Genomic DNA, 16,708 nt, shown 5'->3' with positions numbered 1-16,708 from the left:
ATTACCTCTCAAAGGCCCCACCTCCTAATACCATCACATTGGGGAAAAGTGTTTCAGTATGGGTGTGTGTGCTCTGACTCTTTGTGACCCTATGGACTCCTCTGTTGATGGGACTCTCTAGGCAAGAATACTGGAGTGGTTGTCATGTCATCTTCCAGGGGATCTTCCCGACCCAGGGATTGAACCTGGCTGTGTCTACTGCATTGGCAGGTAGATTCTTTACCACTGTGCCACCTGGGAGGCCCTTCAAGGAGGTGTGTGTTTTGGGGGGGCGGGGCACATACAGTCTATAACAGTAATATATAACACAGACAAAAAGTATATCTCACCTATCTTCCAGAATGCACGTTCATATTCTAAATGGTTAGTATAATACAGCTTATGATATTTGTGCTTGTTCTGTTTCCTGAGCTTTATGTTTTAGAGAACTTTGACTGCTTTTGTATATCATTAGACATCTCTGGTATTGTTCAGAGATGTTTCTTATATAAATGTCATGGTAATGTGTTGGATCTGCATGTCATGCAATAGAATGTAGAAAGGAAAATCCCCCAGTTATTCACTTCCTTTTTATTGTATTCATTTTTTTATGGTTAATAGAAAGATGGGATTATACTGTGAGCTCTAGAGCGTTATTAGGTAGATTGGTAAGTTTTGTGTAGCTCTTGATTTTGGGAATAGTGTGAGATGTTGAAACTTTCACCAGTGTGAGTGTGGTCTTGAGAAGCCGGCTCCCTTGACGGCAGATGTCTCCGTGCTTTCTCGCCGTGCTGCGCTTAGTCTCAGTCGCGTCTGACTCTCTGCACCCCCATGGGCTGCAGTCCAACCGGCTCTTCTGTCCTTGGGGATTCTTTAGGCAAGAATACTGGAGTGGGTAGCCATGCCCTCCTCCAGGGGGCATTCCCAGCCCAGGGATCGAACCCCACTCTCCCATGTGTTGCAGACGGAGTCTTGACTGACTGAACCCCCAGGGAAGCCCCGTGCGTTCTTAGTGTGTTTGTTTAATCATCATGTACATTTTGAGTCTCACGGTTGGTTACAGCTAGAAACACTACAGACTCCTAATAGGGTCTTAAGAGAAACACCTACATAAACATAATTTTTAAAATTGCTTTACATGGGGAAGTTTTTTGAGTATGACGGGAAGTTTTTGTATGTTTTACAAAGTATTTGACTGTGAATTGTAAGTAAATTAGAGTGAAATAGAATGAACAAAATGAATGGTTTTCAAACCCACCTTTGCCAACGCCTCGTCTCTTAGGACCCAGAGTTCAACAACACAGATCAGATTGACCTGTATGATGACGTGTTGACAGCCACTTCACAGCCCTCAGATGACAGAAGCAGCAGCACTGAGCCACCTCCTCCTGTTCGCCAGGAGCCATCTCCCAAGCCCAATAACAAGACCCCTGCAATTCTGTACACCTACAGTGGCCTGCGCAATAGGCGAGCTGCTGTCTATGTGGGCAGTTTCTCCTGGGTGAGCCTGGGTAACCAAAAAGGCTTGGGTGGGCTGGAGGGAGAGCACTGGGAGGTGATGGCATTTTCAGAAACCACTGTTGCACTGTTTTGTGCTCTGATGGGGTTGGATTTCTTTTTCCTGGGATCAGGTTGGATTGATCTCTGAAAGAGAACTATCCTGAGGACGTACTGGTGCCGAAGAAAGCAATGATTAAGTGGGTAGTTGCTTTTTCTGCCATCTTGTTACTGCCCCTGACCCTGGGGCTTTATGTCTACCAGGGTCATCTGTGGGATGAGATTTCAGAGTGAACACCTTGAACTCTTGGTGGTCATTAGATGGTCCTGTGATAATGATGGGTGAGAGGGAGCAAAGACCTTGATAGCTGTAGTACATTCGGGGTAGGTAGTGATTGTTGTTCTGCAAAAGTTATTGTCTGACATGTTTTGGGGCTGGTGATGGGAGGTGGTTTTTTCCAAGTTAAGAATTGTACATACTGAGGGGAAAGTTGTTGACAGTGATCAACTCTGGCCTGTCAGATCTCCAACTAAAAGCTGCTAGTAATCAGTGTTTGAACTGATGATCCACATGGCAGTCAGAGTTAGAATAGGTTTTAATTTTCTTAGTCTCAGATATGGGGATTGGGGCAGAGGTGGGTGGTTTGCAGTTCTGTCTGGGTGAGGACAATATTAAAACCTGCTCTCATTGACATCCTGATGACCTTCTGGGTTTCCTGTGGGGGGTCATGGTTATGACTAGACTCCTAGGTTTGGGGGAAGGGTTTGGGACATTCTGGGGGAGGGGGTATAGCTCTTGACATTTCTTCCTTTTCCATCTTGCCGGCCCCAGTGGACCACAGACCAGCAGCTGATCCAGGTTATTCGCTCTATAGGAGTCTATGATGTGGTGGAGTTGAAATTTGCAGAGAATCGAGCAAATGGCCAGTCCAAAGGGTGAGGTCTGGATTTGAGAAGCCCCTTTTAGTTTGTAACCATTGGGATAACAGATCTGTACTGTTATTTTGGCCCTGTAATTTAATCCCTCCCACCCTGGCCCAGTTTACTGCCTTGGTTTTGACAAACCACCTTAGAATGGTGACCTCACTGCGAGGTAGGAGAACATCCATCCATTGAAGGGCAAAGAAAGCTGGTTTCTAATTTGAAATAGGAAAATTTTAGGCTGACACTTTTGTTGTTGATAGTTTTGTATATGTAATATAAGCAGAGTATCCTTTGCTTTACCAAAAGTGGAAGAGAATTTCTGTGTTTCTTGCTTGACTGTCTAGTAGATCTCACACATTTTTAATTTTTCTTCCTCAAGGTATGCTGAGGTGGTGGTAGCCTCTGAAAACTCTGTCCACAAATTGTTGGAACTTCTGCCCGGAAAAGTTCTTAATGGAGAAAAAGTGGACGTGAGGCCGGCCACCCGGCAGAACCTGTCACAGTTTGAGGCACAGGCTCGGAAACGTGAGTGCGTCCGAGTCCCAAGAGGGGGTACGTGGAGACCATCTGTATGCAGGGGGGGTATTTTGTGGGTTTGTTTTCTGTGCTGTAGGCTTGGCCTACACTGTGGAGGACTTTGGGGGAGGGTGGTAGTGATTGTGGGTGGCAGCATGGCAGTAGGTGAGCTAAAAGTGAGACTGACGTGCCAGGAGTCAGGTAGTTCAGATTATACATTTCTGCTGCTAACTCATTATGTGACCTTGGGCAGATCACTTCACTGTTGAGGGCCTACTTCCCCATTTGAACTGGACACAGTGTATAAAGTTCCTGTCACCTCTGAATTATGTGTTTCTGTTTAAAAAATCAGTATATAGCAAATGGACTTACTTGTAAGACATGTCTTTCTATCAAATACTAAGCAACCACGGTAAAATACAAATATGGTACATAAAGATGGCTGTAATCTTGTTATGAACATACATTGGAAGGGTACTCTTTAAGGAATCAACCAAAAGAAATGCTGGAGAGTAAAAATTTAACAGTGTTTCTCCAGCATTGACTAGGGGGGTTGGGTACCCTTTTGATTACCTGCTATTTTAGTTCACTTGGCAAGTGTTTCCTGTTAGTAAAGGATGTTGCATCATGCCACATTAGCCTGATGATGGTATGCCTTAAGTTCACCTTACTCCCTTTATTCTGACCCCGTTCTCACCAAGCCATCTTCTGATACTAGTTTGGTTTCCCAACTAAGGTCTTCTACTGGGAAGAGAATGCACTGACCAGCGACATGAGTATTCCAGTCTGCTTGGCAGTTGTGTTTCTCATTGTAAATTTGAAAATTGGCATTTTGGTTTAAGAATCAGTCTCTTGTGAATTTGAACAGTGTGAATCAATCTCCTAGGGTCCAGTCAACCCTGGACCACTGTTAAAATCTGTGTCTGAACCTGTGAAACCTGGGAACCAGCTTTGGATTGTCATGACCTCACAAGGTGCAGCTACCCTGCCTGAAACAGCCAACTGTCATTATTTGCCTTTTACTACAGTGGGGGCGATGGCAAAGTTTTGTTACCTACTTTCTGTAACTGCTTAAGTTCTTCTCTCAAAATAGTGCCTTGTGTTGACTGAGTAGTCTACTGGGACCTTGGATAGATTGATTGTAGGTGGAAATATGGTCACTTAACTCTTGCATAGGAACAACTATGTTCTTATAAGTAGATTGAGAGCCTAGATGGAAGTGTTGTGAGCTTCTACTGCTCAGTGTTAGAAGACACTACTTTTCTTCCTTGATAATGTGAATTTTCAGAGTCTATTCTGTATCAGAGTCATTGATTCAGCCCTTTTCTGACTTCCGTAAGATGTATAATTTTACATTTGTGTTGAATACCTAATTGTCCTAGGTGTAAACCACTGCGCTGTTTACTCCTGGGTTTTACCTTTCTTTGCTGGAATGATGGTGGTGATTGAGTTGTGTTTTTCTGCTCTGTCATGTTGATATAGTTGGACTCTGTTAATTCACTCAGTACAACTGATTGACATAGTCTGCTTAAAAATGGTTGCTACTTTTGGGATTTGTAGCCATAGCTACAAAAAAAAAAAAAAAAAAACCCTTGCTGATGTGCGAACAGTAGCTGGGAAGGTAGCTAACTTTCAGAGGATTACACTTGCTAGAATTCTTTCTTCAGTTTGAGAGAACTCAGGGAAGAAGCACGTTGCCATGTGTGTGAGACATGAAAAGCACGAGAATGCTGTGGTAGGCACTGGTGATAAACTACATTAGAGAAACCAAGGTGATTGCCAAAGGGATTAATTCACACTTAACACTTTCATCAGGAGTTCGGGTTTACTAACAAGTTTTTGTTTAAGGAGCACTCTTCTTTTCTCCTCTCCACACTTGTCTCCTGATGGCATCTTTTTACATACAAGACTCCCAAGGCCATGTTATCACATTCTTCTTTTGGATTTCACATCAACCAGGCTTAGAGTAGACTATTAAATTGGAAAAAGGGAACAAGTTTAACCCAAGTGACTCGACGGTATCAGAGCCACGTTTCCAACAGTATGCAGACATGTTTTGAGTCCATTTTGCACAATAACATACCACTGAACCATGATCATGTTCCTAGAAGGCTGCCCTGTGGGGTTGAGGGTTGGGACTGTTGAAATATAGTAGGAATTTCCCAGATTTCAGACATATTTTGTACCAAGCTTTTGCAAGGAGTCCCTGATGTCAGCTGTGTGCCATCTGCTCATTCTATGAGCTGATCTTTTCTTGGCTTATCTCCCACTTTCTGTCATTTAACTTCCAGTCTTCCACTTTTTGTCCTGTGTCTCTTCCTCATCCCAGTTACCAGTTTTGGTACTTGGATAGAAGAAGTGTTGTCCATGCCCTGCCTGTCCCTCCTTTCCTCCAAATTCACTGGCAAAAGTGCTAAGGCAAAGAGAAAATTTGAAATATATAAGCAGGATAGAAAAGGTTAACTACTATAAGCCAAGGAAAGAGTCCCTGAAATCCTACCAGAGAAAATGAGATTTTTAATCTGCTTGAATCCAGCTAAACAGTAATGAACACATTTCAACACTGTCATTTTTCTCGTGGGTTATTAAGAAGTTTCTGCATTTAAAAATAGAAAACAAATTTAAGGATAATTTAAATGTGAAGCACTGAGAGTTCTAGATAAAGAGAATTCTTTAGCACACATAATTTAGGGTGGTACTGCTTTCTGGGTTTATGTCTGAACTAGGTTGCCTCTGACCTTTCTGAGGCAGTAGATGATTTTACCTTCTTCTTCAGCCACCTGTCACCTTCCTTAGTGTGGTGTCAGGTAACTCTTGCTGACGGATGAACTTGTCCTGTGGTTATGTTTAAGGCTTGGGCAGTAACAGTAATTCCTTTTTCTTCGTAGGAATACCTCCACGGGCTCACTCCCGAGATTCTAGTGATTCTGCTGATGGACGGGCCACACCCTCTGAGAACCTTGTGCCCTCATCTGCCCGTGTGGATAAGCCCCCCAGTGTGCTGCCCTACTTTAATCGCCCTCCTTCAGCCCTCCCCCTGATGGGCCTTCCCCCACCCCCCATTCCACCCCCACCACCTCTCTCCTCAAGCTTTGGGGTCCCTCCTCCTCCTCCTGGCATCCACTACCAACATCTCATGCCCCCTCCTCCTCGATTACCTCCTCATCTGGCTGTACCCCCCCCTGGGGCCATCCCACCTGCCCTTCACCTCAATCCAGCCTTCTTCCCCCCACCAAATGCCACAGTGGGGCCTCCACCAGATACTTACATGAAGGCCTCAGCACCCTATAACCACCATGGCAGGTAAGGACTATCTTGTTCCCTTCAAATCTGAGCCAGGCATAGCAGGGTAGATAGTGTGTTAAGTTTATTTTGTTCTCCCCAAGGAAATAAGTGAGCACTGAACTATTGTGTTGTGGAAATTCTGTTGTCATAGTATTGAGTCCTGGGAAATAGTTAACTACCTGTTAGAGAATGTTTTTATTTGGTATTTTGTTTGCATCTTAATCTCTCACCCAGACTGTGTCCTTTGTATCACTTTTTTGGGTGGTTGATTAAATTGAGTGCTCTGAGTCACTGTTATGAGTGCTATGAGTGTCTAGCACTATGGGGTCATGCCAAAATTATAAAAGTATACCACATAAATCCTGTCTTTGCAGAGAACATTAACATATAAGACATGTGAACAGGCTGAGAATCATTTAAGACCGCATACAGGAGAGTGTAATTAAACAGCATAGTACTCTAGTGGATGGTAAGATAACACTGGGTGTGGGCAGTCAGGAGTGATATTATCTCTGTATTTCTGTGTGCAGCCGAGATTCGGGCCCTCCGCCCTCTACAGTGAGTGAAGCAGAATTTGAAGACATCATGAAGCGGAACAGAGCAATTTCCAGCAGTGCCATTTCCAAAGCTGTATCTGGAGCCAGTGCAGGTAACTCATCCTTAGCTTTGCTGCCTTCTGCTTATTTTCAGTTTTGTCATTTCCATTGGTAAGAAATTCAGGATAAAATTGGAGCACTGGTACATTTTGAAAATCAATAATAACCTGGTTTGGGGCTTTTGGGGAGCGCCACTGATACTGTTTATTTAGCCTGTATCTAGACCTGCCCCATGAAAACCAACTTAGTGTGTAGAATATAAATAACTAATACTATCTCATTGTGATGTTTCCTGCCTCCTGGAAATCTTGATCTCAGTGGTTGATCACTGGGTCTAGTGTCTGTGTACACCTTGGGTTTTTAGAACTGATGATGATGGTTGATATGGAATCTGATTATATTTGAGGATCGAGGCAGAGCTGACGGCATCCATGTAGCCTGTCCTAGAAAGAGACAAATCTGTTGGGTGTCATCTTAAGGCATGATACACCCTTACAGCTAACCTTTGCCCTGCCGTCAGTATTAAGTGGGCAGAACCAGCAGCCGTGCTTTTGAGAGCTGAGGAAACAGAATCTTTGGTTCCTAAGAGAAGAGTATATATAGAGAGTTTCCTGGTTCTAATCGAAGTTTCACATTGTAACACTAATCATATTCACTTTTCTTCCCGTGAGTTTCCCACATGAATGTAGATATAGATTGTCATATTTAGGAAATAACTATCTTCGTCCATTTTCCATAATTTCTCATCTTTACTACGAAATCTGAATGCAGAGTAAAGACAGAAAGCAAGTATATATTCTCTTTTTTCCACTGGAAATTTTCATTGACATCTGAGTAAATCTCTTTAAGTTAAAAAGTTACGTATGCTCATTGTAGCAAGTCAGATACACAGTGTAAAGAAAAACAGTCATTGTTCTCCACGATTCCTTCACATTGAGATGATCAGTAAGTGAACCTCTGTCTCCTCCCTTCCTTTGTTTTGTTCTCATTTCAGTCATTCAGACCACAGATATTTATTTACTGCCTACAAAACAGGCAAAAATTCCCTCCCCTGGTTGAGCCAAAATCCCAGCATTCCTTGGCCTCCACAGAATTGCAGTTCCTCCACAGTCTGTTTTGTTCTTTACTGCTCTACACGAGGAAGCTGCTGGTCCTGTTCACTGGACCCCTGCCTGGTTTCATGCTTTCCTTGCATTATCTTGTCCTTAAGGCTCTTGGCAATGCAAGAAAGCTTTAGTTAGAAGTGTGCAGGTACCCACCCCGATCACTATCCGTGAGTCTGAGTATTGCTCAGATGGGTGAAGGAGCTAGTTCTTCATGGCAGCATAATTTAAAGTGTGTGTGTGTGTGTGTGTGTGTGTGTGTGTGTGTGTGTGTGTGTGTGTGTGTGTGTGTGTGTGTGTGTGTGTGTGTGTGTGTGTGTGCGCGCGTGCGCGCGCGCGCGCGCGCCCACAACATAATGTGTTTTAACTATATGTTACTTTTGTGTATATACATATTTGGTTATAGATTACAAATAATTCAGACAGAACTATGTAGTGTTAATAAATGAAAGACTTTTCTACAAGAACTGTCAGTAAGACTACCACGCACAATGTAGTTTCTGTCCTTCAAATTTTTTTTTATGCATCATATATATATAATTTTGATTGTTTTTACAAAAATGGAATACTGTTTCACAGCTTTTTAACAATGTTCTGATCATCTATTATATAGCTAATACCTAACATTTATTGAGCCCTTACTGTGGGCCTGGCACTGTGCTTAAGTGCTTTACATGGATTGCTTTGTTTACATCCAGATTTATTACCTTATGCTTTTTAACAACTATGTAATATTCTGTAGAACCAATGTTCCTTAATTTATATAGTCAAACCCTGTTGAAGGAACTTTTAAGTTGTTTCTGATTCTTTAATACAACAAATGATGCTAAAACGAACATTGTTTAAATTATATGCTTGTGAGCAGAAGTTGAAAATTTTTAGAATTGCTAGGTCAAAAAGTGTGCACATTGTTTATTATAATGGGTGTTGTCAAATAGCCTGCAGACAATGACATACTAGTTTATACATCCATTAGCAGTATCTGAGAGCATCTGTCTGATTCCAGACCATTGGAATATCAGTTCCATACAGTTTTATACTTGCGACTCTGCCTCATATATACTGTGGTTCTGTGGGACAGCTAGTTACTCTTGATTTGTGTTCTCCTGAGTTCTCCTTTCCATCAGTTAGTTTACTGCCTCTGCTCATCCTTGGCCTTTCCCATCCGTCCCCTGTCAGGGGATTACAGTGACGCGATTGAGACGCTGCTCACAGCCATTGCTGTTATCAAACAGTCCCGGGTCGCCAATGATGAGCGTTGCCGTGTCCTCATCTCCTCTCTTAAGGACTGTCTTCATGGCATTGAAGCCAAGTCTTACAGTGTGGGTGCCAGCGGGAGCTCGTCCAGGTGAGTTGATAATTGCTCCAGTGGCGGCTAGCCCTGAGCAGCACTTTCCCAGAGGTTGACAGGGGGAGGAAAGGAACACAGGGTGTCTGGCAAGGACCCGGCTAAAAGAGCAGACCTAGCCCTCATGCCTTTAAGGGGAAGAAATTGATCAAGTGTTTACATTAAAAATGTTGTAATGTCTGAAATCTGTGTTGGGTGAGGCAGTGGGCTTATTTAGAAAGAAAGACCAATGTAGTTAAGAACATGGGCTTTGGAGCCATGCATTCTTGGATTTGAATTCTGCTCCTAACTATCTGTGTGACCTTGAGTGTGAAAGTTACTCAACTTTTGAAGTCTTATTTTTCTCATTTTTAGAAAGAGGAAATGATAGTACTTACCTTACAGATCTGTTGTAAAGATTAGGTGAAATAAAGCTTGTGAAGCTCTTGGCACTGTGCCTGATACATTAGTAAGTCTCAACAAATTTGTTCTTATTTTCTTTAAAAGACTAGTCCTTAAAGAGCTAACATCCTCAGACAGTGGGCCCATTATAGAGTAATAGAAGAGTGGTTTAACAAATAGTTGGAGACACCTCCTACCATATTCTTGAAAAAATACCATATTCTTGAAAAAAATGGGGTAGGTCTTCTGAGTGAGGCTGAAAACAATCTTTCTAATAGGAAAAGACATCGGTCCCGAGAGAGGTCACCAAGCCGGTCCCGGGAAAGCAGCAGGAGGCACCGGGACCTGCTTCATAATGAAGATCGGCATGATGATTACTTCCAAGAAAGGAACCGAGAGCACGAGAGACACCGGGATAGGGAACGGGACCGGCACCACTGAGAAAGGTGGGACAAAGCCCCGTCGCTGGCTTGTTGGTGATTTCTTATGAAAGAAAAAATATTGATAGTAAAAGTTTCTCCCTCCTTTTAAAGCAGGTAAAGGGGATGGGAGGACTTCCCATTTACGTAACCAGAAACTCAGGAGGGCAGATTTTCTGCTTGTTGGTGAGATGTCTCACCTTGAAATGGACCTGAGATTAAGCTATTTTTGCTTGTTTTTTTGACTGCTTTCACTTGACATGGTATAATGGCTAAGAACACAGTGTCTGCAGGTTACAAATCCCATCTCCTCCAGCCATATTATTTTCTGTTCCTCAGTTTCCTCATTTGTAAGTGAAAATAATAAAAACAACTGTCTCATTGGATTGCTGAGTATTCAATGAGCTAATTCCATATAGAGCATTTAGCTGTCATAGTATCTGTCACATAGTAAGTTCTTAATAAATGATAGCTTTTGTTACTGTTATTGTTATATTTTATTTTTTGCCATGCCAGGTGTGGGATCTTAGTTCCCTGACCAGAATTTGAACCTGTGCACCCTGCATTGGCAGTGCAAAGTGTTAACCACTGGACCGCCAGGGAAGTCCCTCACTGTTGTATTTTAACCCCACCAAACTTTCAAATGAAAAAATCAGGGAAATTGACCAAGACAGAAAGAAGAAAAGTAAGACCATTGCCCACTTGTAAGTTTTCAAGGTGCAACATTAATAATATTTTAGAATTAATATCTATTTTAAAAGATTTTGAAAATCAGGATACTTTAGTTAGGAGAAAGCGGATCTGGAAAAAAAAATTATCTTTAAAGCTTTAGAGACCATGTGGAGAATACTTCAATGGCAGGATATGTTTTGGAAAAACTCATTGACAGCATTTTTTTTTTTTTTTAATCAAAGCAAAAGCCAGGAGGGTTGGGGGCAGGGAACTAAATATGTTAACTCAAGTAATTGAAAAGTTGAGGTAGGCTTGGCCAGATCGAGGGACCTTAGCTCATTATTTTCATTCTCAGACACGCTCCAGGTTACATCCCACCATCTTGGCAATCCCATGTGAAACCAAGCTTCCAACAAAGATTGTTTCTGGTACATAAGCAAGCAGGAGCAGTTGTTATCTCTTGTTTCTTTGGAGATCTTTAAAAGTGGTCTAGACTCTGGTGGGGATGGTCTGTTTGTGGTTCCTGAAGGCTGTTACATGACCCAGGTGACTTTGGGGTCTCTTCTCAATTTTGTGATTTCACATCAAGTACATTAGGAAAATGTTCTTGGTTTTGGCCAATTTGGTTGGTCTGAAGTCATGGTAATTGAGGAGGGTGAAGAGTTGGGGTAGTTCTGTTTCATGTCTTTGGGGTGGATACATGGGGGACTGGATGAAGAAGGGAAAAGAAGCCCTTCCCCCTTCTCTGAGTGCCTGTCGTTCACAAGCAGTAGCTGTACTACAAACTGTTGCCTAATGATAACCTACCAAACTAATGAGAAAGGAGTCTTGTTATATTCAGCTACTGCCCTCTCGTTAGTTGTTTGACATTGTCTGCCATTAACCTAAGCAGAGGGACTTCTGTAGTCATCCAGTGGCTGAGACTCTGTGCTCCCAGTGCAGGGGTCCCAGGTTTCATCTCTGGGCAGGGACCTGGATCCCGCATGCTGCTACTGAGACCCAACAACAGCCACATAAATAAATATTTTTGTTTTTTTGTTTTTTTTTTTAAACTTAAGCAAAGTTATAGTTGGGAATTCTTTTTGTCTTTTTCTGTAGAGAGCAGATATATGGGGAAATGAAATTAACTAACATTTTTTACCTGCCTCCCTTCTCTGTTCTTGTTTATTCCACAATCTTGAAGTACTTGATATTACTGGAAATCTAAGATACCCCTCAGAAAATCAGCAGTTAGGTTATGGGTTCTAGATAACTTCTTTCTAGATTTTGCAATAGGTTGAGTTTTGAGAAGTGCCCATATATCTTCCAGAAAAGCAGGCTTCAAGAGCAATGGAGCCCACAGATAGCTTTGGCCTAATTCAGTCTCGGGGTGGGCAGGAGGGTGGGTTGAGTGGGTCTCTTGATTGAGCTCTTCCCTCCTGTAGCAGTAGCAGCACTTCCCTGTCTTGTTGGAGCTACCACAGTTGCTAGTGTTGCTTGTAGGTTCAGTGTCAGTCACCACCCTCCCCCAGTCCTGCAGCCCACCATGTGTGTCCTTTGCAGCTAGCTGTAAGAGTGACCAGGGAGCTGTTACTTGGTCTGTGCAAAGCATGGGACCACACTCAGCTTTGTAGTCGGAATGTGTAACTTCACGTCACTGTTCTTGGCGGCTTTGCTTGTCTGACAGCCCTTGATAGAGAACTTGTGAAGTCTACTGATGACTAGAATTTTGGGGGTTGAACATCTGAACCTTAGACTTTATTTTTATTTATTTTTATTTTTTTTGAAACTTAGACTTTAAAAGCTATCATCTTGCTTCGTTTTATCCACCTATAAAAATGGGAGTTTTCTTCCATTATGGGATGGTTCAATTTGGATATCTCTGAAAAATCCTGTAACCCAGTAGTTCCCAGAAAACAGTCATTTGGCTGGTGCAGGCCTATGACAGATGAGGAAAATTAACTCTTGAGACAGGTTTTCTAGTTCCCCAGTTTTCCTAGTCATCCTTTAGATACATTGGTTATTCCATCTGGATAATTAGTCTCATTTACCGTAAGAACTTCCAGGCTCTGTGTACAATACCTTTTAGTTATTAAAAAAATAGTATTTATATTGTATGGACAGGTGTTCCGGAGAGCAAAGGGTATGTTCTATCTAGAGGCAGCAAAAAACAGCAGCCTTTTTTTTGTCTACCCTTCCTCAGGATGGCCCCAACCTCTGAGGCTTAAAGTCTGATTGACCCACTTTGGCCTCAATCTGTTCAAACTTTACCACCAAAATGGAGCCATAACCTCTAAGAAGTGGGTGCTATTCAGTTGACCCTTGAGCAATGTAGGGGTTAGGGGAGCCAACCTCTGTGTAGTTGAAAATTTGAGTATAACAATCAGCCCTCCCATTTCTGTGGTTTCGCATCCATAGATTTCAACCAATCTCAGATTATATAGTATTGTAGTATGAATTTATTCAAAAAATTCTGCATATATGTGGACCAGTGCAGTTCAGTTCAAACCTGTATTTTTCAAGGGTCAACTGTAGTTTATTTCTGATGCACTAGTTTTCCTTTGAGTCTTGTTTTGTAGGAGCAGTTCCCAAATCACATCTCTTTTGTGGTATATGTGTGTATGCTTTGGAGTGTGAGGATATTCTTAGGTAGTCTGTGGCACTGACTTTTTGTAGATGTTTTAAGACATCCTATGTGATATATATTTATTCTCACTTCATTGCAATCCTCCTGATCCAGTGAAAGCTGAGCATTCTGTTCAGTTTTGGTTTAATACAAAGATTGGGAAACGCATGGATATAAACTGAGAAGGCCCTGAGGGCTTTCATTCCTCGTATAGAAATTGAGAGAGATACGTGCACACATAGACGTTTAGAGAAACCAGAGACCGTGACAGGCTCTGAGGACCCCAGGCTGAAATGGTGCCAGTGCAGAGTGTAGAAGGATCAGGCAGCTTATAAGTGTACTTTTCCTTTGGCTAGCTCCTCCGTGTTACCTAAGTGCACACATTAAGGTTGAGCCTTTATGTATAGGCCATGTTACCAGCTTGGGCACTAGTTTAAATCTTCAGCCCAAATTTCATTCCCCCTTTTCCTTTTCACCATCAGTTCTATCTTATATGGTAAGATTGCCAGGCCACCCCCTGCAGATTGGTATCACAGCACTGGAACAAGGGCTATGTACTGGGGACCTAAAGTTTGGTCAAGATGTGCAAGTGATGTAACAGTGCTTTACTGTTGAGCAGAAGATCTTAACTGTGCTTTTAGTGTTCTTGGATGGTGACTACTGATTGTTTTCTTTGATTTCCTGCTCTGCTTTCTGTTCTGGCCATATCACTCCTGATTGGTGTTGGAGTGCTTCTTGGTCCCTCCCCTACAGCCATCACCTGAGGGAAGACTTAAAATCTCTTGAGTTTTAGTACAACTTAGAACATCCCTGGCTCTATGTGTATAGCTATGTGTATGCTTCTTTAAAAGGAGAAAAGTTTAGTTTTTCGTGTATAAGTGCATACTCCCTGCTAGGGCCTCTTAGGTATTTGGGGATTAATGGATTTGGTTATGTACGCGCTTGTTTTCTTACCACTGTACCTCCCATTTCCAGATTTTCCCCCTTCCCCTTAAGGTAAGCTATGACTTGCTCAGAATAGATTTTCTGAAATAGTATTTAAAGTCACCATGCTCCCTTACAGCAACTTTTCTTGAAATGTAGTAGTTTCCATACTTTTCCAGGTAAAGTCCCCTTTCCAGTCAGACTGCTTTGATTCCTCATTTCGTTGTCACTGTTCTTCCCTCTAACCTTAAAGTAAGACGTACTCCTTTTTCCTCTCTTCTCCGCCAGCCATGCCCTCACTACTCACAGTGCCAGACATTCCCAGACAACTCTCCTGTTTTTTACTTTCCCATGTGTGCATTCTCTCTGTCTGCATCCTCTACTTCATACGTTTTAACTTTAGAAAATGCCACTATAATTTATTATAAGCCCTTGTTAATCAGAAAGTAACCTCTAACTTGTGCTTTCTTTCTTCCCTTCCGATGTTCTCATTACAGGAGTCTGGTTGGAAGCTAATGTTTTTTTAATGGACTTGCAACTCCTCACCTTGATCAGGACTAAAGGACGGAGGCCGCTCCACCCCTTCCCCTTCCTCCAAGCCCCTAACCCCTCCAGACACCCAGGGAATACCCTCTACCCTACAGGATTGAAGATTGCCTGGCAGCCCTCCCAGTCCCACTCCTTTTTGCCAGGGTAAAGAACCTAAAGACTTCATGTGGTTGGGAGGGTGGAAGACAGGAAGAAACCATGTCCAGGTCCCTGGTCTCCATAGAGAATGGTGCTTTGTCCAAGGAAACGTATTGAGTTTCTGATTCTCCAGGAGCAGTTCAGTGGTGAGGTTGATGGGAAGAATCCTTCCCAAAGAAAATGGATCCTCCCTGTGGGATCTAGGAGAGTGACTGGGTGTGCCAAATATGCCCAGGGTCCTGCCCTCAGCACTAGGTTTGATGGGGCCAAGAGGGTCCAAATCCCTTGCTAATATACCACTTTGTTTAACTCCTTTACCTTCCCAGCCCTTTGAGGAGGGACCATGGGAACGGAAACTACTTCCTGGAAAGCTCCTGTTCTTGCTTTTCCTCTTACATATTGACGGTTTGTTTCCCTAACCTCCCGAGGGCTCAAACCCTTCTAACTCCCTGCTGCCCAGCCTCCTCAGTGGACTTGCCCCTCCTAAGCAGAGAAGGCCCATGAGGTTGCTGTCTGCTGGGGGGTCTGCCGGAGCCCATTACCACCCTCTACTGCTTCTTGCTTGGTTGCCTGTTGCAATAACCAGCTCCATCCACTAGATGTTCCCTTTCCCTGGGGCTTTTCCATTTCACATGTGGAGCCCTTCCCCCAAGAAGGCGGCTTCCTTGTTTTAGAGGAAGGTACTGCCATTGGGAGTTGGGGATGTCGGACCTCAGCAGTGAAGAACCCTCATGAAGTACTAGGAATGGGGAAGGAGGCAAGTTGGGCAGGATATGGCCTACTTCCATAGGCTTTTCTTTTTTCAGGTTCGATGTGAGCATGGGCTTGCATCCTCCAGGTACATACTTTTACTTATTGTGGGATAACCTGGCACTAGTAAGTAAAGTCACAAAAATTTGGTATTTTTTCACCTTTTGACTTAATAGCTCCCCTCGCTCTGCCTGGAGGTACTTGCTGCCTCTGATAAGGAGCAAGGAAGTGGAGCCTGACCTGAATGAGCTCAGCTCAGAATTCTAAGGACCACCGCTCTGGGGGCCATTTTCTACACAGGCAAAGGAATTGCTTTTCCCATAACATCCAAATTGTGATGTGGTTGCTGCTGACAGAAGCGGCAGCAACAGGGTCCTGCAATACCCATGGGGCGACGGATGCTACTTCTTCTTGCATCTGTTAGGGCATGTGACATCTAACAGGAGACGTGGCATGTGAGATGTAGGGTCACTGGAGACCCTTCTGGCTCAGAGGGGAGAGACTGAATTGGACCGAACCCTTCCTCTGTTCCCTGCACGTTTCTGACACAGCCCTCAATCAGTCACTAAGGGAGTCCCCCCAGGGTTGGAGAGGCACATTCCCTTGGGACAGAGGCTACCGGTTGTAGCTTTTTATCCCCTGTCCCCCAACCCCATCCCCGCCTCCACTTCAGAATATGGCACTCCACCCAGCCAGCCAAGTGTTAAGTGATGTGCTTATCCTCAAGAGCAGCTCCGGGTGTCTTTTTAATGTAGAGAAAACCAAGTAAGGTGACAGTTTATGGCGAAGAAAATACATATAGAATACCAGAAAAGCCGTTTACCCGGAGAATTTTTTTTCTCCCTATTTTTTGTTTTGTTTTTACTCAATGACACAATTTTTAGTTTTATTTCCTGATAGCAAAAGGAAAGAAACCCAACCCTCAAAAAGGCCACGGCCCCGTCCCCCTGTTGTTGGTGATTTGTTTGTCTTTCTGATAGGTTGAAAATTGTGTAATAAACTTGATGACACTGTCAATCTTT

The 16,708-nt window shown here is 43.1% G+C and overlaps 1 protein-coding gene across 3 annotated transcripts in view; it reads left to right on the top strand.

The window, feature by feature from the left end:
* CPSF7 (cleavage and polyadenylation specific factor 7) overlaps positions 1–16,708 on the top strand; it is a 22,863-nt gene extending 6,155 nt beyond the window's left edge. For 2 of the 3 annotated variants that reach the window (XM_065937456.1, XM_065937458.1), the window contains exons 3-10: positions 1,262–1,480; positions 2,309–2,412; positions 2,780–2,952; positions 5,805–6,219; positions 6,732–6,850; positions 9,080–9,248; positions 9,908–10,075; positions 14,747–16,708. In XM_065937456.1, coding sequence (XP_065793528.1) covers positions 1,262–1,480; positions 2,309–2,412; positions 2,780–2,952; positions 5,805–6,219; positions 6,732–6,850; positions 9,080–9,248; positions 9,908–10,070 — 1,362 coding nt within the window. In that variant the 3' untranslated portion in view covers positions 10,071–10,075; positions 14,747–16,708. The remainder of the gene's footprint in view (positions 1–1,261; positions 1,481–2,308; positions 2,413–2,779; positions 2,953–5,804; positions 6,220–6,731; positions 6,851–9,079; positions 9,249–9,907; positions 10,076–14,746) is intronic. The other variant, XM_065937457.1, reaches the window with a different exon arrangement.

The sequence above is a fragment of the Muntiacus reevesi genome, chromosome 5, assembly GCF_963930625.1.
Source record: "Muntiacus reevesi chromosome 5, mMunRee1.1, whole genome shotgun sequence".
NCBI classification, from domain to species: Eukaryota; Metazoa; Chordata; class Mammalia; order Artiodactyla; family Cervidae; genus Muntiacus; species Muntiacus reevesi.
Note: the sequence above shows the minus strand (reverse complement) of the source record. Positions and strands in the feature narration are given on the sequence as shown.